Source organism: Ctenopharyngodon idella, chromosome 5 (genome assembly GCF_019924925.1).
Source record: "Ctenopharyngodon idella isolate HZGC_01 chromosome 5, HZGC01, whole genome shotgun sequence".
Lineage (NCBI taxonomy): Eukaryota > Metazoa > Chordata > Actinopteri > Cypriniformes > Xenocyprididae > Ctenopharyngodon > Ctenopharyngodon idella.
Genome location: NC_067224.1, coordinates 35,720,204 through 35,742,986, shown reverse-complemented (window position 1 = coordinate 35,742,986; position 22,783 = coordinate 35,720,204). Strand labels below are relative to the sequence as shown.

Sequence of the window (22,783 nt, the reverse complement as noted above, 5' to 3'; positions counted from 1 at the left end):
TTGGCTGTGTGCGTATGGGAGCGACACCATGGGAGTTGTCTCTGCACGGTGGCTGTAATTGGGTGACAGATTAGTGTGGAGATTATTCCGAACGCTTTGGCTCACTTTCAATCTCCTCCACAAGGATGTGGAGAGAAAATATTGAAGAAAACGGTACTCCACTGCTGATTAACTGATGTGTTTGCCCATTGGATTTTTCTCGTCAAATCGATCTGAGCTCTCTCGTTGTCTAATTTTCAGGGTTTGAGGTTAATGAATCACGAATATAACCGTGCTCAAGAGGAGCTGGCATCATAACCATCCAAGTTATTTACTAGAACTCAAGGGATGTAATGTGCAACCATATTCACTGCATAAATAATTTGTGTAAAATCTCTGTAAGCACAACAAAAAGTCAACTAGGTGCCAATGTGACAGATTTCCGTCTGTCACCTAAGTTAGAACATTTCTCAGCTTTCACTGATTAATCGTTCTTGTTTTTGTAAAGCACAACAAGAAGCTTCACACAATCTTGCTCAGGTCTTTATTAGTGCTAAGAGGATGCTTGTTACAGTAAACTCAAAAACATCTATGGGAATTAAGAGGCTAAGGCTATATCTACATTAATCTGAATACATTTGAAAACATTTTTTTTTCCTCTTGGCCTTCCATTTACACTGAATGTTTTTGTCTTGTGAAAACGAAGCTTATTGAAGACAATTTCCCAAGGTGATACATTTGAAAACACTGGAGGTATCCAAAAATGATGATGCATGTTTAGTCATGTGACGCATATTGTTCTGTTAGATATCCATGTTTTTACCGGTATGTGCCTGCTTTGTGCTACTGTATTCACTTTCACAGTGTTGCTTAAGAAAAATGTTACTTTGAACAATCTTCATATTACATTCCTGCAAAGATGACAGAAAATGTACTTGCTGTCCTGCGGCAAAATCGTGTTTTAGACCATATATGTAATGGCGATTGAGTGTGATCTGGATGCTCCAGTTATCGTGCCAGAAGAATAGCGTAAGAACTTTATGTATGGTATCATCTCCGTGAGCTTTTTACGTTTTATACATGCGCAGTAAGATCATTTTAGCATTTCCAATGGTTCACAGCAAAATCCCCAGAGTTAAATCAACTCTGCTTAGAGTACATATGGTCCCTCTCTAAATAGTGTTAAGGTAACACTGAAGCAGAGTTAAAGTTAATGAAATAATTAAGCAATTAATTAAGTGATGATTGAGCATTAGTGATGAACGCCTGCTTTTAACAAGGAGAATCACTTAAAAAAAGAGAGAAACAAAAACTACAACTGACTTTAACTCTGCTTCAGTGTTACTTTAACACTATTTAGAGAGGGACCATATGTACTCTAAGCAGAGTTGGTTTAACTCTGGGGATTTTGCTGTGTTCACTGTGCATGAGAAACTTTTGGAAAACACTTGAAAACAGGAGTGTGAACAGAGAAAATGCCATTTTCAAACGCATCTGGATTAATGTAGATGTAGCCTAAGGAAAGAGCTGGGGATGTTGTTTTTTTGTAGCCTACATTTTCTCTACACCCATTTCCTTTTGGAGCTCCAGCTGAGGTTTTAACACCTCCTGGGTTTGCCCCAAGGTTGATTGCTCATCTTCTGTCACAGCAGGGTCTTCACCCTCCAGTTCCTGAGGCTGCATGACCTCTGCCTGCTCTCCTTGCTCGGGGGTGATGGTGTCTGGAGTCTCTGGAGCCTGAGGCTTGTCTGCAGACTCATGGACTTCCTCTGTGTCTTGCTCGATGCCCTCAACCGCCTCTTGAAAAACAACTTCTTTGTCCTTCTCTATGCCATCGCTGGGTTCACCAACCTGCTCACTTCCAGACTCAAAGGCACCTGTTGCAGCTTCTGTGGTGGACTGGGGTTGTGGTTCACTAGATGGATCTACATCAGACACAGTCTGCTGGTCTCGTTCGCCCTCAGGATGCTCAGTTGAGACAGAGGGTTCGGGAATTTCTCCCTCAGATGATTCCGGTTTAGCCTCGGCTTCAGTGGCGTCTTGAGGCTCGTCGGCATCTTGTTGTTTTTCTCCTACGGTTTGTGCCTCCATCTCCACCTGTGCCAAACGTGAAACAGTTTTCAAATGAAGTCAAGAGCTTAAATGCCAAATCAAGACCCTAAAATGCCAGGGTCACTGTACAAAAAAATGATTAATTTTCTGGGTTATGAGGAAAGGCCATACGTCCCCTGCGGGAAAATAAGAGCTTGCCTTTAATCTCTTTGTTGGTTATTAGAACAATTATGAGCCTGGTAATTGGAAATGCAGGGTGATTAATTTATAAACTGACTTCGACTTTGGCATTTGACGTTTATGGGGTATTGTAGAATCGTACACCTCTAATTATTTCTGAAATCCTTTTTGCTGTAATGTAAAAAAAAAAAAACATTTTGTTTTGCAGCCTGTTATGACGGCACAGCTTAACAGTGCTGCAAATTGGCGTAAGTTGAAAACGACATTCAACGGGTAAACAATATCTGCTGTTTTTAAAGCAAGACAAATTCTTTTGAATGACCACATTCTAATATAATACAAACAAAATAATTGAAATAATACATTTTGAGATGTCCTTTTCCCCCTACTTTTCCCTGTGAATGCAAATAGCTGTCAGCTTTGTAACATTAGACTGGCTAAAATACAGCATTTATGACAGTTACTCTACCTATTATACAAGACCAATTAGGTACTGGAGAATGGATGGCTAGTGTTCACCCTTGGATTTACCTAGAAAAGTTTTTCTAAAACGGTGCCACTTCACTATGAATGACAGAAACCACCATTTAAATATAATGGTGACACATTTAATAACTTATAAACAAGTTCAATGTATGCCACCCAGAACACTAAGTGCCTAATTTTGAGCTCGAGTAAGTGAATAAGTTCAGACTGTATGATTAAAGATTAAATGGCTGTCAGAACCAGTCAATACCTGGATGGGGATAATGACATCAGCAGGGAGGGGAATGCTGGGTAATGGTGCTTCCACTGTAAGGATCCCATCGGTGGACAGAAGCGACTGGAGATTTTCAGCATCAACACCTTCTGGAAGTCTATAGGCGGTGGTGAGAAAAAAATCTATAAATTTGCTTTGTGACAATTTGACACAATTGCACAGTGAAAAATATGCTAAAACAGAATAAAACAGACATTGAGTTACACTACTGTTTAAATGTTTTTTTTTTTTTTTTTTTTTTTAATTCAGCAATAAATTCACATTAAATTGATCAAAAGTGACAGGAAAGACATTTATAATGTTACAAATAAATAAATTAATAAATAAATGCTGTTCTTTTGAACATTTTATTCATCAAAGAATCCAGAAAAAATCAATCATGGTTTCCACAAAAATATTAAACAATAATAATACATGTTTCAGAATGATTTCTGGAGGATCATGTGACACTGAAGACTAGAGTAATAATGCTGAAAATTCAGCTTTGTCGTCACAGGAATAAATTACATTTAAAATATATTAAAATAGAAAACAGTTATTTTGAAATGTAATAATATTTCACAATATTACCGTTTTTACTGTATATTTAATCAAATAAACGCAGCCTTGGTGAACATAAGAGACTTTCAAAACTGGCCCCAAACCTTTTGAACAGTAGTTCAGATAGTGTAGTGTTCGTGTTAAAACTTACTTGTATTTTCTTGTAAAACATCTAGCAATGTAGCCGTGCTCATCTTGCCTTTCTTCATGCTTTCCTTTGGATCAAAGATATTAACACAAAATTATTGCGGTTAATAACTTTAGCTTAAAGAAGTGCATTGAATATTTTGTAAATTATATTAAATATTTAAAAAAATATATATTAAACAAATACTGAATTATTAAATATTCGTAAATTATTAATAAATTATTAACTGTTTAATATTTCCTGGCTTATTCTGTTTTGAAGACTAATTACATGTATAATTTGGTATTTCACACTTAATTGGAAAGCTGAAATTGCATCTTTCATTGTGAAACTGGAATAGGCCTATTTGTCTATTTAGAACACGGGTTCCCTCAATCGAAAGCCTATGCATTTTTCCCATAGACTTTTGGAAAATCGCAAAAAATAAGCTCTGTGTTTAACAAAGGGTTATGACACTTACACGTTTTGTCTATCAAGATAATCTTTACAAGTTAACACAACATTTATACATCTTGAAGCCTAAATAAAGTCATCACATGTAAAAAGCTAACAGTAGGCTATAAACGGTCCTGTTTGTCATGATGACGTCTAAAGTCCCCGCCAAAGGAAGTAGTCCCTTTTAGCAACTTGTTAGCAACCACCGTTTTTAAGACACAATAAAGGTTTAAAAAATCACAAGCAGGTTATAACTGGTGTGTTTTATGTCATAGATCAAAATGTGAAAATATTTAGAGGCTTTGTTAACCACAGACCTTATTTCAGGCGATTTAGCAAAAACCCATTCAAAAAACCCATTGACTTCTGGGCGATGGAACCGGAAGTCCTAAAATGCTAACTTGCTTCCGGGTTTTGCATACAAAAACACGTCTGAGGTACTCTATTAGAACGTCCTAATTGACCACTTGGAATCCGATATGGAGCTGATTTATTATTTATTTTTTTCCCTTACGAAATTGTTTAATGCAGGATTCTATATTATGTATATGTGTGTGTGTATTAAATATTTTTTAAAATTATATATCATAGAGTTGTTTGTGGTGGGGTAAATTAAACGCGATGTGCGGTGACGTCACAATCGTGTTGCATTGTGGTATATGGAGCTGCCTGAAGTGTACATATGAAGTAGGCTGCGTCTGAAAACTGGAAAATGCTGCCTTCTTCAGACACATTTCAAGGCAGGAAGGCATCAAGGCACATAAGAATCCAATGTTAGTCTCACTTCCTGTTTCCTGAGATACCTTCATCTGATTGATTTTTGAAGGCAGCATAGATGTATCCTTCACTGCCTTTGATATCCCACAATCCTGTGCTTTCCATTCTGTGACAGTTGAGCTAGAAAAATAAAGATGGCGTCCGAAAGTTGCTTTTGCTGGTCAGTTTGTGTGTAAATGTATGTTTTTGACCAACATTTTGCAATTTTGATGTCATTCTAGCGAGATATAACCACTGTATTAATTAAATATTTGTTTAGTTCTCACCAAAGCTCGCGCTATTTTGCGGTAGATCATTAATTAAACTGTTAAGCTGCCTCAGAAGTCTGTCTGAAATCAGTTTTGTTAGGTGCCTTCATGCACAAAAGCTGCCTTACAAGTCATTGCCTGATAGGGCAGGTTTTCGGATGCAGCCGTAGACTGAATTTGAAAGTTGACACGTTTTTTCGTATTAAAACTAACAAAGCACAAAGATTTGATTTGATTAGATTGCGATTACTGGATATGTTCTGATATATATGGTAAGCCTGAAACAGATTACAGCAATATAAATAAGCAAAGTCATATGCATATGATTTATTATGAAGCGTCCTTAACGCTTATTATGGTTGTCCAGAGCAAAGTAGTGAGATGATTTGTTAATCCTAATAAGCATAAACATAATTTAGCTTTGTATATAAAGTTTCAAGTTATTTTTATTTATAATTGTTATACGACATAAACTTAATATTAAAAACGTTACAGATGTAACAGCACTGAAGCATCGTGACCTCTTAATTATAGCCCTTGTAAATTCAACAGGCAGTGCTGTTATGACAAAATGAGTGTATTTATTTCTCAGGCATGTCTCCATCTCCCTGCACAATGCTTACTGTTAAAATAAAGTTAAAAAAGGGGGGTCTTTAATCCCTTTTTTGAAAGCATGAAATAATGTTGGTTGAAAATTTAATTTAAGCATTGTTGCTTACCTCATATGTTGTGGATAAACAAGGCAATTTTCTTAAAATTTCTGTTAGAGCATTAATACAGTATATTACAGACCTAAATGGACAACTTAAAAAGGGTTTTGTTCTTTTGGTAAAAACTTTTTTTTTTTTCACTGTGAGGATGACCTTTGCATGGAATTGTCCATATATATATATATATATATATATATATATATATATATAGGGTTGTGGAGTAACTGTAACGGCGTTACGTAATCCAGTAACTGTAATTCGTTACAGTTACGTCAAAAAACGTAGTAATCAGATTACAGTTACATTTTGAAAAAAAGGGGAATACTATCAGGATTACAATGGTTTCATTTAAAACTAAATAAATCATTATTTTGCCATAATAACACCATATTAAGCGCTGCTTGATTATACAGTATTTCCTGGTTCTGTTGCCAGTGATGATTCACGTGAGCCACCCGCTGGTGCATGCGCAAATAACACATGTCTACAATCTCCTCAGACGCAGATTGAATCACTGCTGCTAGTTGAAACGATGCTGCCCATGGGGAAAAACGCTTTCAATTCATGGAAATTTCGCTGCTATTTTGTTTTCAAAGACGAAAATGCAAACGACATGGTTGTACAGTGCAAACTCTGCCTTCCAGCTACGAAAACACTTTATTTATCAAAGGACTAAAACAATAATCTGTAATACCATGCTGTAGCCACTAGATGTCTGAATAGCCCTTTATACACACACACACACACACACACACATATATATATAGGCTATATATATATATATATATATGTATATATATGGAACGAAAAAGTATGGAACGGATAAAATTTAAAAACTTGCAGAAATTGAGAAGAAATAATTAAAATTAAATTTAAAAATGCAATTTATTTACAGTAACAGGGTTAATGCCTTTTAATGGCATTTTTTTTTTTTTAATGCCATATATATATATATATATATATATATATATATATAATATATTATGTGTGCAAAAGGGTAGCAGCAGAGAAGCAAACAAATGTTGGGCTGACACTTGACAGAATGCGAATGCGAACAGTATTCGCATAATATATTTTAATACAGCCAAATTCCCAATAAAATTTTCATCTGAATATTTTTTCTGTTTTTGTTGTCATTCAATATGAAATGGTGACTGAAACGCGGCCCATTAAGATTACATATAGGGCTCGACATTAAGCCTTTTCATGTGGACACACGTAAATCGGTCATTAACTTGTATGAGTAAAACAGTTGCTTGTCTGGAAATGTTTTTTTTGTTTGTTTGTTTTTTGTGGTGGAAATATAAATTTGTTCTGAAGCAATATCCTTTCAGAATATTGCAGCTTTGACATATGTAAATCTGCATATTTTTGATTGATTACAACTGCATTAAATAATGTTATGGGATTGTTTTAAATATTTTTTGAAAATACAAATATGAAATGTTGGGGGGGAAATGATACTTTTAAAAATGAAACTAAACCACCAGTAGGTGGCGGCAAATAACCGTCTTAATGAGTGAGTCATTGATTCATTCATTCAAACGATTCATTCAAATGGCCGATTCGTTCAAAACGCTGAATCATTCAGTAATGAAAACAAGGCTGAGTGTTGCGCTTTGGTCCTGCTGTGATCTTTGTTTGAAACTATTTTCGCTGATAAAATAGAACAAAACCAGTCAATGTTCCTTCTAAAATGTAAGTGTAATATTAACTACCTGTTAATTGAACTGTTGTATGAAATCAGTGTCACGTTTTTAATCGTGATGGTGGCCTATTTAGGAAAATAGCATTCTTGGTCGTGTGGTTTTGCTTACCAGCATCAAGTTATAAAAACTCCACATTTTGAATTTTTACCGCAGTATGTTTAACCAAGTTTCTTTTTGTGTGCGCTTCGCTCAGGTTTCCATTTATCCTCGAGATGGTGCGCGAGCCTCAACAGCACAACCTTGTTATCGTCAGTAGCCTATATTATACAGCCTATTATTATCCACTATCGATCGCCAATAACACTAAATGCAATAAAATCAGTCACTCGCGTTTTGGTGATTCCCAAGTTGCTGTGTTTTGTTGTTGTTGTTGTTGTTGTTGTTTTGTATTGCCGTTTTAATCAGGTCCTTGTCCAGTCGGGAAAGTAAAATTCGAGCCCTTACATGTTAAACCAGCACTAAAATCCTGATTTATAATCAAGACGTTGTCTGACAAAATCACCATACACATAAGATAGACATTTGCTGTGATTTTGGCTATATGTACACGTAAAATGATCACTCAGGTTAGAAGCAATAGTATCTATTTTATTTGTTCTCTGACAGAGCGCACATCCTCAACTGAATGCGCTGCTGGACCAGAGAGGTGCGCCTGCGGCAGAAAAGCAAGATCTCTCACTCCTGCGGTAGTACCAGGGCGTCTCGGAAGCTAGATCAGGTTAACAAGTCGCTATATTCGTCACAACGCGCTTTCTTAGAAAAAAGTTGCAAAAGGGGTCTGAAAAGGCACTAAGTTGACTGATGCAGCCTTCCGTCTCCAGGTCCCAGCCCGCCGCTGTCCAAACCGGCGTTATGGCAATTTTGCACCGGCCGGAGGCAATTGCCAAACTGGTTCCGTGTGCGTATCACACCAATGTACATATTTTGCTACAGCAAATCAAAGTTATTAATTATTTAGGCTTTATTCAAAATAAACTGGCAGTATTATTTTTCTTCAAAACTATCTAAAAAAGTTAATGCCTGTAGAAATAAAATGTAATGCTTTTTAATGCCATTTAAGGCCTTAATTTTCGCAAAATCCATTTAATGACTTTTAATGCTTTTTAATGCCCCGTGGATACCCTGAGTAAGGTTGTTACTCCCCCCCACAATTTCTTTCTTTCTTTCTTTCTTTCTTTCTTTCTTTCTGTGACCTTGAAGTAATCCAAAAGTAATCGGATTACATTACTTTCATATTGTGGTACTTGGATTACGTTACTGAGTACTTTTTTATGAAGTAATTTGTAACCCACCCAAGCCTGTGTGTATGTATGTATATATATATATATATATATATATATATATATATATATATATATATATATATATATATATATATATGTCTATATAATGATATCCTCTTTAATGCATACTATTGAATAGTACACTTTATCACCCATACCTGCAATTTCCAAAAATCCATCCTGTATTTTGACCGTGATCTCAGAGGGAGCGAAGTGATTGACATCCAAGCTAATTTTCCACTTGCAAATCTCACCAGCCACTTCTGACACCCCTCCACTCATCTCCCTGTGCAGCTTAGAGATGTGCTGTCCTGAGGCCTGAGTAAAGGGAGCGAACACGGGTGTGCGCAAGTACCCGGGCCAAGACGACGTCCCCAGCCTCCTGAAGATGCCTTCGATCCAGCTGAGGTCTCGGGGGTCCAATAACGGAGGTAAGCCGAAATGCTGGTTAAAGATTACACTGGGCCATCTGTAGCTCAGGGGATTCCATGGTACCTCATGACAATATTGAGGGCTGGATGGTGACTTGATAGCATCTGCCATAGTGAGAAAATCAAAAAAAAGATGTAAGGAAGAATTTGTTTGGAAGGTCCAGCAACAGTCAGATTAAAGATGCACTGACTACACAAAAAGAGATGCTGTAGAGAATCACTTCACAGTAAAAGCAAAGACAAATGTGGCCAGTAGACATTGCAGACGCTATTTATATAGCGTCTTTGTGTTTTAGCACTTACTAAGCAGTAACCATGATGCTACCAGAAGAGAATGTAGGGATGAAGTGATGGCTAGGTAGTTCAATCTGCTACCAGAGGGGTGCAGGGGCTCTATGGGAGATGCTAATTAAGGATATTTATAGATCTGAAGAGGAAGCAACAAATAGCTGTTTGATGAGCCTGAGTGAAGTCCTGCTTAGCCTCTGACAGGCAAAGAGATTTTATTGAACTGATCGTTAATAGTGTTGTAAAAACTATTAAAGTGTTGAGGTGTCTATATAGAGGTTGTGAAGGTGTCTAAGTGCTTGTTAACTTTATTTTCTGGATTCAGAATGAACGAGTGCACAGAGGACCTTTCTTTAATGGGCCCAGTGCAGCCAACTCACCCTTATTAATCTCAGTGCCGACTGCAGAGGCGTACTGCTGACTGCACAATTATATTTGCTCAACACTTTATTGTTTTGTTCAGGTTCTGTTTAATATTCTGAATATTGGAGTCTGTACCTGATGTGCAATATAATTAAATTTATATATAATAAAATACTATTTCACTCAGTGAACTAAAAAGATGCTTGTTATTTTAAACCTACGCAATACGGCCTGAGCAATATCTGTAATACACATCTGCACTTATAATCCATCCAGCATGGCTTCAAAAACTGTGGCCCTGACAGGTACAGACTGGTTTTTAAATTGTCTTGTTACCACTGGAGACCAAGGGACAACATTAGGCTGCCAACTCAAGGCTTTATGTTGAAGACTGCTGCTGCTTTTATATATAAATATATCTGAACTACTGTTCAAAAGTTTGGGGTCAGGTATGAAAATCTCTTATATTCACCAAGGCTGCATTTATTTGATCAAAAATACAGTAAAACAGTAATATTGTGAAATAATATCGCAGTTTAAAATAGCTTTTTCCCTTTTTAATATATTTTAAAATCTAATTTATTCATGTGATGGCAATTTTCAGCAGCTATTACTCCAGTTTTCAGTGTCACATGATCCTTCAGAAATCATTCTAAAATGATGATTTGGTTGCTCTTTTTATTATCAATGTTGAAAACAAGTTACTGCTTAATATTTTTGTGGAAACCATTTTTTTCCCCAGGTTTCTTTGATGAATAGAAAGTTTAAAATAACAGCATTTATTTGTAATAGAAATCTTTTGTAAAAGTCTTTCCTGTCACTTTTGATCAATTTAATGCATCATTGCTATATAAACAATAATTTCTGACTGCAAAATGTATAGTATATAATGCATTATAATTTTGATGGACTGATGAATCTTCTTCTTTCAACCTAAAACAGTGAAAATGGCAGTTCAGAGCGATGTCTCTTTAGATTCTGGACCATGTGTGGTTGACAAACCGTATAAATTTGAGATGTTTTGGGAGAGATTTCATCGCAGACAGGAACCACTGACCCCTAGAGTCTACAGTTCAGTCAGACAGAGCTGCGATGAGGATGTGTTGGAGTCACTTCACCTGAAACCAAAGAAACTTATCATGAATTATCTGGGACAAGAAGAGAAGGTAGTGCGGTTTATGCAAGACATAACAAGCATACTAATAAGACTGTGGAATGTAGGGTAAAATTTAAAGGTAAATGCTGTAACTTTTTTTGTTCAAAATTAACACAATTTAAATGAGTCAATACATCATCAGTCCTTCTTCCAAAATGTGTCTTTCCCTGATTCACTATGGTAAGCCTATTATAAGTGTTTATATTTTAGACCTGACGGGATGGTTTTCCCGGCAAATTGGATAATTGTGCAGTTGCTCCAGCTACTTTGAAGCGTCACGCATGTATGGTGTGGGAGTGGCATAGGTTAGTAACTAGCGAGAAAGGTTGACATGCAACACGCTAAACCCCAAACCTGCGAATGATCACCCGTTTAAAAAAAAAAAAAAAAAAAACGCTGAACAGAGTCAGTATTTTTTTATTTATTTATTTTTTTGTCAAAAAGAAAACGCGACATAGCTCATAATTGGTGACAAGATCACGATTTTAACCAAGGATATGGGATGTGTCCGGGAGTCGCCTGTCAATGTCGTCATATCTGCGTTACCCTAGGTTTCCGTTTTTATTTTGTAGAAACCATAGAAACACCAAAGGCGCTTTAATATATTACATGTTTTATTACAGAAGGGAACAACTGTTTGGTTACATTTATAGACAGAAAACGAATTATTGTTATATAGCTCAACACGTTTAGTCTTATTGTTTAAATCTAGTTTTCTTGATTTTCCGAAAGTACCATGCTTTTACCATGCCTCAGGGAAAAACAATACTTTGTCAAGTAGCTAAGTAATGCAGCTTTTTCTCCATCATACAATACGCTTTAAAATTAATTGCATGTCATTTATCAACACAAGCCACCCAGCATTATTAATGTGATATTCTAAAATTGATCTAGCTTACTGCAGTGTGTTGAGCGAACGCACAGAGTAACGTTATAACATCATTTTCAACACAGTCAAATGTATCTAATATGATAAACAGCGCTGTGTTACCTCATACACTTGACCGGAAGAAGTGGCGCAGGCGACTGCGGCATAATAAAAGTTCTGCTGCTTGCGAAACGTGTGTCACGCTCGTCTCATTAGCATTCGCTCCAGCGGCCTCGTTCAGCTCCAACATCACGTGGCCCTGCGCTGCTTCATACTACAGTACTGTTAATAATCTCATCCATGAACATGATTTCTGCTCGAGTCCCATCCCGATTCTTTCCACTGACTGTGAGGTGAAGATGACATTTCCCAAGATTCCATGCTCAAACCCAAGCTACGCCTTTGTTTAGGCGACTTCTAGTGGCGAAAAATTTGCTTTCAGTGTGGACGGACAAATTATTTCTTGGAAAATTGCTTATTTAGGTAAACACAAAGTTCTGTCATGAATCTCTAGATGGCGCAGGCTGATAGGTCCTTAACTCAATCTGCTTGCATTCACATTATTCTCTTTAGGGCACAGCTGATTCGTTCCTGCTGTATCAATAGCCAATGAGCTCACTCCTTAACCTTCAAATACTGGTCAGCGTTTGCTGTAGCAGTTGCAGTGCGTTTTTCAGAAACCCTCCACCTTCCCCAGCTCCACCTGTATATATCTGCTACGGGTAATTCATGTATGCTATATTGTACAGCAGCAGCATGTCTTACTTGCTCACAGCAGTGTGTCGTGTTTGTATTGGCAGTAGCAAGTCCTGTACCAGCCACCAATATCAAACATATCAACATTGTCATATTCATTACCATGCCAAACACTCAGAGAGTTGTCATGACAGATCTTAGGTTACTTTTTGTTAAATCAGTTCAACTGTTTTTCCCCACTGTTTCAGCCTTTTTTAATCTTAACTACCTTCCTTTTTAACTCTGATGTGATTAGTGTAGACTTTTTCTCCCATGGCACAATGTCCAAGCTCTCCTTACTTCTGTAGGCCATACACATCTGTCTTGTTCCTCGGCCTAAAGTACTCCAATTACTCTTATTGGACATGGATACAGAGCAAATTAATGACACTGACAGCATCACCTGTGATAAGGGCATCACCCTTTCCCACTTCCTTTCTCTTGTGTTGAGACAGACTGTTCCATAGAGTCTTGTAGCTATAAAGAGTGAAGGATGCTCTCCAGTCCTGCTGAGGAGTTCAGCACGGCTCTGTGTTTCTCCCAGTGGCTTTACACAACCGTCGCAGATGTAATGAATGTGACGCAGAGCCTGTCGTTTGAAACACAATTACTCCTCCTGTGAAGTGGGCCAGAGCAATGCCATCACTTCCTATAACTACATGCCTTAAACAGTAAAGCAAAGCGCGCTGATCTGCAAAGAGCCTAGTGCATCATTGGAATGTACAATGTCGAATGAGTGCTAGAGCTGTGAGCTTTGCATTTATTATCATTATATGTTTAGGCATGTAGAGGCAGGTTCCTTTTGAGTGTTCTCAGTGATGTGAATTGTTATTAGATAGCATGGCAACGGTAACGCAAGGAATGCTGTTATCTGATTATAAGTAGTGCTGCTGCTGTCATGATATTTCCACCATGCGTTTTCAGACAACTCCAGCAGTGCTCTTAAACCATTCTTCCAGATGGTCTGATTAACATTCTACTTGCATAATCGTTGTTGTACACATTCCTTTTGCGTTGAAACAGAGTAGCGTGAGGCTTCTCCAAGGATAGACTAAACAAATGTCCTTTGTGCTCCTGTGGTGTGCTTTTATTTGCCACCTGTGTGCTAATTTTTCAAAAGCAATGAAGCAAACATATGCATGTTTGTATTTGCTAAAGGAGTATTTTGATGTATTCTAGAGGGAGATGATTTTGTTTTTAAAGCATAAAGTTAAAGTATTCCTATAGTGTAGTGTAGCATTCAGACTGTAGTTTGGCAGTATACAAGCTACTCATTAAGAGTAATTCAACTACAGTAAAGCTACCCTTTTGAAAAAGAAGCTATAGAGACAGTATCGTTATAAATGTTTAGCTATAGATACTGCTAACTGTTTATCTGGCATAAAACAATATGGATATAAATTAACGTGACAGCATTGAACTGCATACTGTACAAATCAAATACAGCTAATACAACTAAAACCATTTACAAAATTATACTAATTTATAAAGCTGAGCCAATACATGAAATCAGTCTCAAATAAATCCGTCTGCATTGTAAGAAGCTGTATCTGAAGTGGCATTAAACTGTTTAATGCAGCTCAGAGGTGGCATGAATTTTGCATATAGAAATATACTTCTTTTGTCACATACTGTTTTTCGCCTACTATATAGTAGGGAAGTATGCGATTTTGGATGCAGCCACTGTCTTGGGTCATTGAATCATTGACATTGAATTTATTATTTTTATTCAGCAACGAAATACCGCTGTGTTTTGCTTGGAGATGTGCATCAGTTCTGCTCTGGCTTTGGAACTATTTTTGTCGGTGAAATAGAGCAAAAATACCAATATTGTGTCTAAAATGTAAGTCACTAATATTAACTTCTTGTGTATTGAAGTATTGTATAAAATCAATATCAAATTTGGAATCGTGCTTATATTTGAGAAAAACAGCATTATTGCTTGTTTAATATTGCATAACTTTATCATATGTATAAATATAAAAAACAAGAACTCAAAGTGGAATATTTTTGCCCTCACATCTCAAATTTTCACGGCAATTTTGGCCAAAGTCCCATTAATTTACAGCCCTTACACCTTAATTCTGATAGTCAGTTTTTTATTTCACAGGCTGCAAAGAAACATTAGCATCCCATCTTAACCTGTCACCTTGTAAACATAAATACACAAAAACACAATGTCTATGAAGTGTAGTCTGTCGCACACAACTTTTTTTCACACTTTCTCTGTTGACTAAAGGCAAGCAATGCTAAATGCAACAGTTGCACAGTGTAGATTTCATTTTGGGAGTTGTATTCATGAGCTTCAGTCAGGTCACTCATGGCACTGTCCAAATATTTTATCATTAGTCGCACGCACTGTAGAGCCATCGTTTATTTGATCAATGAATCGTTTATTTGCATGAACCATGCAAACAAAATAATTTAACTGAATCAGAATAATCAACATTAGAGAATGAACATGACCTTGTGTGTAATACTTTCTAAAAGAGATATCATTGTAGGCCTACCACAGTAAAGCTGCAATAGAGTGTCTCAGCTGGAGGCCCAAGGGCTCTGGTTCCATCGTCATGGTCCGTAATCCGTCCTTGATCCATCCTCTCTTTTAGAAGTTAAGCCTATAAAGCTTGCGACCCACCTTTGGTGTATATTGTACATCAAAAAGGCCTATATTCTGATTGGTTATGATTCCTCAGCCCTCTGGCTTTCAGGCTGGATAGACAAATTATTTGTTGTTGGACTTCAACTTCCAATTATAAAAAGATAAATAAAAGCTGTAAAACTCTCTCTTCCATGTATATCTGAGTTTTTTGTACATTGCACTATGAGCAGCGCTCATGAATAGTCTCATTGGTTCAAAATCCCGCTCCACAAAGCTATAGATTAAATATCAAATTGCATTAACTGTGTCAACATAATCCATAAACCATTCTTGATTATGGTCCTATTGAACATATTATGTTGTTTTTAGTGACCAAGCATGGTCAGTGTGAAGTTGATTTGCTCTTAAGGAAAATTTAAGGAAACAGTTCCTTAAACTGTGTTTAAATGCGGCTCAAATGTTGTGGCTTTAGGCCCAGTAGGGGTAGAACAGTATGCCGTCAGTGGAGGCAGAGCTCTCTGGCATGTCTGGCTCAGACACAAGCAGATTTACTGCAAATGAGATCATCTATCAGCAGGGGAGAGGGAGGATGTGGACAAGGGCATGGAGGACATGAGTGAGGGAGCAGCCGGAGCAGAGACCTCTGCCCGAGAAAGGACACGTTCTTTCAGCCTCTGTCTCTAAACTCTGTCTCTTTTTCTACTTCTGTTCCAGAGATAATATAGACAGAATTTGATAGGATAAAAGAGACTGAGAAGGGGAGCACAATGCCACAGTATTCACTGGGGTCCAAAAGTCTGAGACCACAGTCAAAATCTGAGATTTAAACCCAGCTAACAGAAAATGCTCTCAGAACTTTGGCTAACGTTCTGGCTAGGTTCTCTCAAAGTTATGAACAAACATTCATCAGTAAGTTAGTAACATTAATCATTCGTTCAAAGTTAGTTAAAAGTTTGTTCAAACTTATATGGTCTTTAATAATGTTCTCAACACATTAGTGCAAAAATTCTATTTTTAACTTAAATGTTTTGTTAGATGTTCATTTAAAGGGATAGTTGTCGTCATTTACTCACCCTCAAGTTGTTCCAAACCTGTATAAATATCTTTGTTCTGCTGAACACAAAAAGAAGATATTTGGGAAAAATATGCATGTTTACATGCACACCAGTAAGCTGATAACTCACAAATATCAGCTTATTGAAATAACTAGTTTTCCCCATTTACATGCAAACCAGTAAACTGACAACGCAAGTAAACCGCGTTTACATGACTTTATTAATAAATCGGGTTATTTCCCTGTAGTGATGTCAAAAATAATAATTTGCCTATCTGACTCCGAGTATTCCATATGTTATGTCAGCTGTGATGTTAAATAAAGCTTGCAATATGTTAGCGAGAAACTTACGGCTCATGTATTATCCTCTCATGCAGTTACAGATGCAGCGTTTTGACTGAACCACTTTTACTTCTGCTGCATGAGAGATGAGAAGACATTTTTACAATTTTCTGGGTCTTGAAAGAGTCTGCGTTTGTGATATTTCCTTCTTCCTTTCCTGCAAAACGCTCGCTCTGTCTGGATACGTTTAAATCTGCACTAGGGATGCGTTTCTGTCACGTATCACCCACTTCAATAAGGTTAATGCGTTTACATGCAGCACGAAATTGGGGTAAGAGGCAAAAAACTACCTGTTCCGACCAGTTTATGCTTAAGCCGTTTATGACCTTACTCCGATAAAAGAAAACGGGTTACCGCGTTTACATGACCACGTTCGTTGTCGGCTTATTAAACATAATTGGCTTGTTGCAGTAATGTTATTGTCTAAGGCACATTTATAAAAGCTACTTAAATGTCCTAATTGAACTAAGGCCTAATCCTGAATTAATCTAAGCCCTGTCTGTGAAACTGGGCCTAAGATTCTGAAATTAATGTTGATTTTTCAGCTGTTATGCTTATTATATAATTTGTGGTGAATGATTTTGTATTAAATTGGAAAACTGCAGCTAACTCCCTTTACAACATCTCTGACAAAGCCTGAGATAATTTTCTCAGAACTTCATTATCACTAAGTGAGGAAAAACTTTAAGCACTTTGTCTGTAATGAACTCTTGTGTCGTAATGTCACATCTTTGGATTTGTGGGCTGTATTTTAATTCTCATTTCTATGCAACTGTGCTGGCTGTAAAATCATCCTGAAATGACTTGTGTTTTTTCTATTAGGCACCAAAGGAGGAGAACTCTGAAGCTGATGACAATCTCGTTCACGAAACCCCTCCACATTCTTCACAGGAAAACGAGGTGTGAGGCTTTATCAGCCATACTCTCACACATACCCAATGATTATATCTCCACACACTGGTCCTCTTTCTGCAGCTGAGTGAAAAGTATGAGACGGCACACAGCATAGGTGCAAACAAACATGTTAATTAAAGTCAGCTGATTCGCTGTGCGAATAGGTGCAAGTTCGATGTGGAATGTCACGTTCTGAGAATTGTGCCCATCTCTAGCTGGTCACATTACATTAACTTCAAGGGGTCATTTTAGAGCACATGCCCTCATTTTATGGTTGCTTGCCTATTTTGCATTTATGAGCTGTTGCTAAAATATTTTAATTTTAGAAGGGCTAAACAATAAGAATGGCCAAAGAGTTTTGGACCATCAGGCCAGTGTTGTGTCAGTACATCTTACACACAATGATTATAGGTTTGTATGCATTGAAAATGAGAAAATTAAAAAAATTTGAAAACTTTTGTTGGCAATTTTGTTGATTTAAATATATCATCAAGGTAAAGTTTATTAAGTGTATTTATTCAAGTTAAGTTTAAAAGTGTATTTATGTATATTTATAGCAGTCATGAAGATATAAAGGTAGCATTATGTCTAGATATTACAGCAAATGTAAAAGTTTTTTGAAAAAGACATGACATTTATATTTTTGTTATATAACATATATAACATTATATATATATATATATATATATATATATATATATATATATATCTCATAGAATCTCTATATATAGGATCTCATAAAATAAATGTTTTCTTTAATACACGTTGGCCACAATTATTGTCACCCTTTTATTCAATACTTTTTGCAACCTCCTTTTGCAAAGATAACAGCTCTGAGTCTTCACCTATAATGCCTGATGAGTTTGGAGAACACCTGACAAGAGATCAGAGACCATTCCTGCACACAGAATCTCTCCAGATCCTTCAGATTCCCAGATCGATGTTGGTGCTTCTCCTCTTCAGTTCACTCCACTCATTTTCTATAGGGTTTAGGTCAGGGGACTGGGATGGCCATGGCATCTAGCAGAAGCAGTCAGGTTTTGAGTTTTTATCGGTTTGTATTTAATAGAGTACATGATGCCATGTATCTGAACAAGATGTCCAGGACCTCCAGCAGAAAAATAGGCCCACAAAATTATGCATTGGGGTACTCTTTTATACCTGTGTTCAGAAAAAAACCCATCTTGTGTGTTTGCTGCCAAAAAGCTCTTAGTTTCATCTTTGACTCATGTGTGTTTGACTACACGTGACAGTGCTGTTTGATATTATTTTTTGAGGCTTTCTGACCCCAAGACTCAATTAATTTTTGCAATTCTCCAGCTGTGATCCTTGGAGACTGAGATCCTTAAGACAATATAGACACATGTCCTCTTTTAGGCAGATTTGTAACATCTCCACTTCTCCAGTTGATTGGAACAGTTGAATTATAACCCTGATGGTGGAAATGGTAATTTTCAATGCTTTAGCTATTTTCTTACAGCCATTTTCTGTTTTGTAAAGCTCAACAATATTTTGCTGCACATTAGAACTATATTCTTTGGTTTTACCCATTGTGATGGATGATTAAGGGATTTTTTTTATTTATTTTTTTTGTGGTGGATCAGTGATAATATTGGCTAGGCCAAAAAAAAAAAAAAGCAATGACATAACAATCCCTATGTTGAGAGCTGTTTATGTATCTGTAAACAATTTATAAGCAATCTTATTGTTTTTTGTTTCGTTTTTTCCCTAGAAATGGGTACCAAAGTGTCCTCGGTCACGGAAAAGAGAGGACACGGTTCTTCGAAAACATTTATGCCGCACAAGGTTGGGATTCCTACTGTGCATAATTATTGTTTATGTCTGCATCAATGTGCTGGTGCAGTTTATCTCCAGAAAGCAGCATTCACAGATGCTCTAGTTAAGAGCTGCCAAATCACTTGATTGCTTACTGTATGTATAATGAATATGTATGTTTTCATAAAATATGATTATGCCTTTTTAGATTTGTTTAATGACTTTACAAATCCCGAAATAGCATACATACAGTATTTCTTATATTTAGTAATTAAGACACTGTCATTATAGACATTATAGACAACATGCCCCTCTAGGTGTTTATGTGTATTCAAAGAACAATATCTTTTTGTCCTATATGCAATAATGCTGGAAATGTTCAATAGCTTTTTTGTAGTCATGTGCCTACATAGAAATCCTTATTTACATTGATCATTTAATCAAACAAAACATTTTGACAGAAGCTTTAAAATTTAGCACAAAAAGAACACCTGCACAAAAGAACACAAAAGTCTATCAATAATGAAATTCTGAAGTCATAATGCCAGTACTGGCATTTTAGTATAATGTTTGAGTTCATTTATCTGATGACACCAGCACAGCTGTGATTAATTCATATGTAACCAGTAATTTCAATGCTAAACTGTGAGTCCTTGCAGCAAGACCTATTATTATCTGTCCTTCCTCTCCACCCCACTCTCAGCGTCTTATGCGTCTTGCCCAGCGGCTATGGTTTCAAACCTGGCAGGCATCACCAATGGCATTTTGTTTGTGGGGAATTTAACACGGTCTCACCACAGGCAAGAGAGCTGTGTGTCTCTGTCTCACTCTCTTTCTCTCCTCCTCTTTTTGTGCATCACAAAATGGTTGACATTTATGACAGACACGACCCTAGCCAAGCGTGCTGAAATATTCATACTCATTCTCATGAAGACTGGCATTTTTTAAAGGAAAAATGCAATTATTGTGGCTGCATTCAATGAAAGAGTCGCAAGAGGATGAGGTCACACACACATTTCAAGTGTTTTTTGGTTCAATATTGCTTTAGTTATTTTGTTATTTCTACTTTTGGCCTTGATAAAATATGTAGCTGATGTAGTCATTTAAAAAAAAACAACTTATTATTGTTAATAGAGTGCTGCAGGGATTGTTATGAATTTTGAAGCTTAAATACAATCGCAAGCAGTTAAAAGTTAAATGTAGGCTATAAACCAACTACACTATGGTTGCATGACTTCAGTATCACCATCAGTAAGCTTTTTCAGTCTTTGTTTAAAATCTACAAGTTGGTATGTTTGAGTTAGAATAGTTTACCTGTTCAGTGTATGTTACCTGTTCATTAAAAAAATCACAGGAGTTGTTACTGATATATTTTATGTGGTAGAATAAAACAAGAAAGACCTTAATTCAGGCATTTAACTAAAACTTCAATCAAAAAACCCATTAACTTTTGGACAATGGAACCAGAAGTACTAAAAAAGGTTTAGGTTTCTAGGTTTTGGCCTACAAAAATGTCATCCTTGCAGCACTCTATATATCTGCTAGATAACCTTTTAACCTTTTTGAGATCTTGAGAAAACATTAGATCACTAGGGTCTGACAGTCCAGAGACTTGAGCAAATGTGTCCATTAGCTACCCATTTAATCGCATTATTATTAGGGCTGCACGATATATTGTTTTAGCATCGAAATCGCGATGTGCGCATCCACGATAGTCACATCGCAGGATGTGCGATGTCAAGTATAGGGATCATTAATCCGTACGGACCAGACACCACGGTTCAAAACCCACCCGATTCTCAGATTAATTGCGAAGTTTGACCATCATACAATTAAAGTTTATCATTTGACAGTGTCAGTTTAAACATTCATGCGATTTTAAACCATTTTGGTGCACGAAGATGCGAAAGAGATCTATATTCTGAACATGCGGCTGTTTCGCGTGCGCGCACACACACACACACAGAGCCGTGCAGATGCACGTAAACGCAAACATGCAACAAAAAAAGGGTCATAATACACGTAAAACATAGAGAATCCTCGTAAACACAGTTGTTGAGAAAGAAAACCAGATGTGTAACAGTATTTTGGGTCCGCGCATTCAGTCTTAAAAGTGACAGTAGCCCTGCTGCTTTCTGTGTCATGAATGTTAGTCAAACAACAGAATGACAAAAATCACTTTTGTAGTTTTGACACAGATTAATTATGTTTAATTTATAAAGTGAAGACTATGAAGTGTTATTTTACACTTGATTATTCAATTTCTGTACCAGAATACTGTTAGGCTTACCTGAAAAATATAAAACACTGTTTCTTTCATTTGTATCTTTGTTCTATTATATTTATCTATGCTTGTAATTTGTTCATTATTTTCTGTGCATATTCACTCACCTACAAAATCACCACAATCATCCTAGAATGATTCATTCTTTCCAAATAGAGCTATTCAAGTCATCTGTTGATTTTTTTTTTTTTCATATCGCAATATATATCACAGAAAAACAAAATATCGCAATGTCAGTTTTTTCCAATATCGTGCAGCCCTAATTATTATCTAGAGAACGAGGCATTAAAGAGATCTCATTTGTGATTTGCTTTTTCATACATGATATTAAATGAGTATCACAATATGACTATATCTTTTAAACTTATTCAAAATGATTATTAAAATGAATTTATATCATGACAGCTTTCAGAAGAGTTTAGCATGGTAATAGATATGACAGTGTTAATGTATTTGGTCTTGGCGGAATACAGAGACTTGCTACTGCCAATACATACACAACACACTGCTGTGAGCATGTAAGACATGCTGCTGCAAAAATAGCATAAATAAAATTACCAATAGCAGATCTATACAGGTGGAGCTGGGGAAGGTGGAGGGTTTCAGAGAAACTTTGAAACTGTTACAGCAAACACTGACCAACTATGTTGAGCAGCAAGCTCATTGGCTGCCACTGCAACAGGAACCAATCAGCTTGTGCCACGTAGTTAACAATGTAATTGTCCGCAGTTTGCGTTAAGGACCCATCAGCCTACGCCATCTAGAGTTTCATGACAGAACTTGATATTTTATAAACATTCAGTGATTTTCAGCATTTAACCATGTCACTAGTGGTCTCAACCAATCAGATGCTCTTCCAAATATTTTTCTACAGGCAGCACATTCGTGCAGTGAAGCAGGGTTGTGGATACTTTCACCTCCTCCTGAAGGAAGAGCAGGAAGCGCAGGAGGAGAAGCGGAGAGAGCGACAGAGGAGGGAGGAGTTGAGACGCACTGAACTACGACCTCCCACTCTCTTCGATTCAGATGAGGACAGTGATACTGATGAGAGGTGGTAAGATGTGAGATGATTACAAAAGAGATATTTTGATTATCTAACTTTATTTTTGCAAGTGTAATAAATAAATATATGCAGGATGAATTTAGGAAAATTGGGCCTGCAGGAAAGT

General features: G+C 36.7%; 1 protein-coding gene across 1 annotated transcript; it reads right to left on the bottom strand.

Moving 5' to 3' along the window:
- Positions 1 to 1,353: 1,353 nt before the first annotated feature.
- Positions 1,354 to 9,364, bottom strand: si:dkey-1k23.3 (heat shock protein 67B1). Its single transcript, XM_051894250.1, has 4 exons — positions 8,980 to 9,364; positions 3,663 to 3,726; positions 2,948 to 3,068; positions 1,354 to 2,076 (listed from the first exon to the last, which is right to left on the bottom strand). The coding sequence occupies exons 1-4, from the start codon at positions 9,362 to 9,364 to the stop codon at positions 1,531 to 1,533; spliced, it is 1,116 nt and encodes a 371-aa protein (XP_051750210.1). The 3' UTR covers positions 1,354 to 1,530.
- Between the last annotated feature and the right edge of the window lie 13,419 nt (positions 9,365 to 22,783).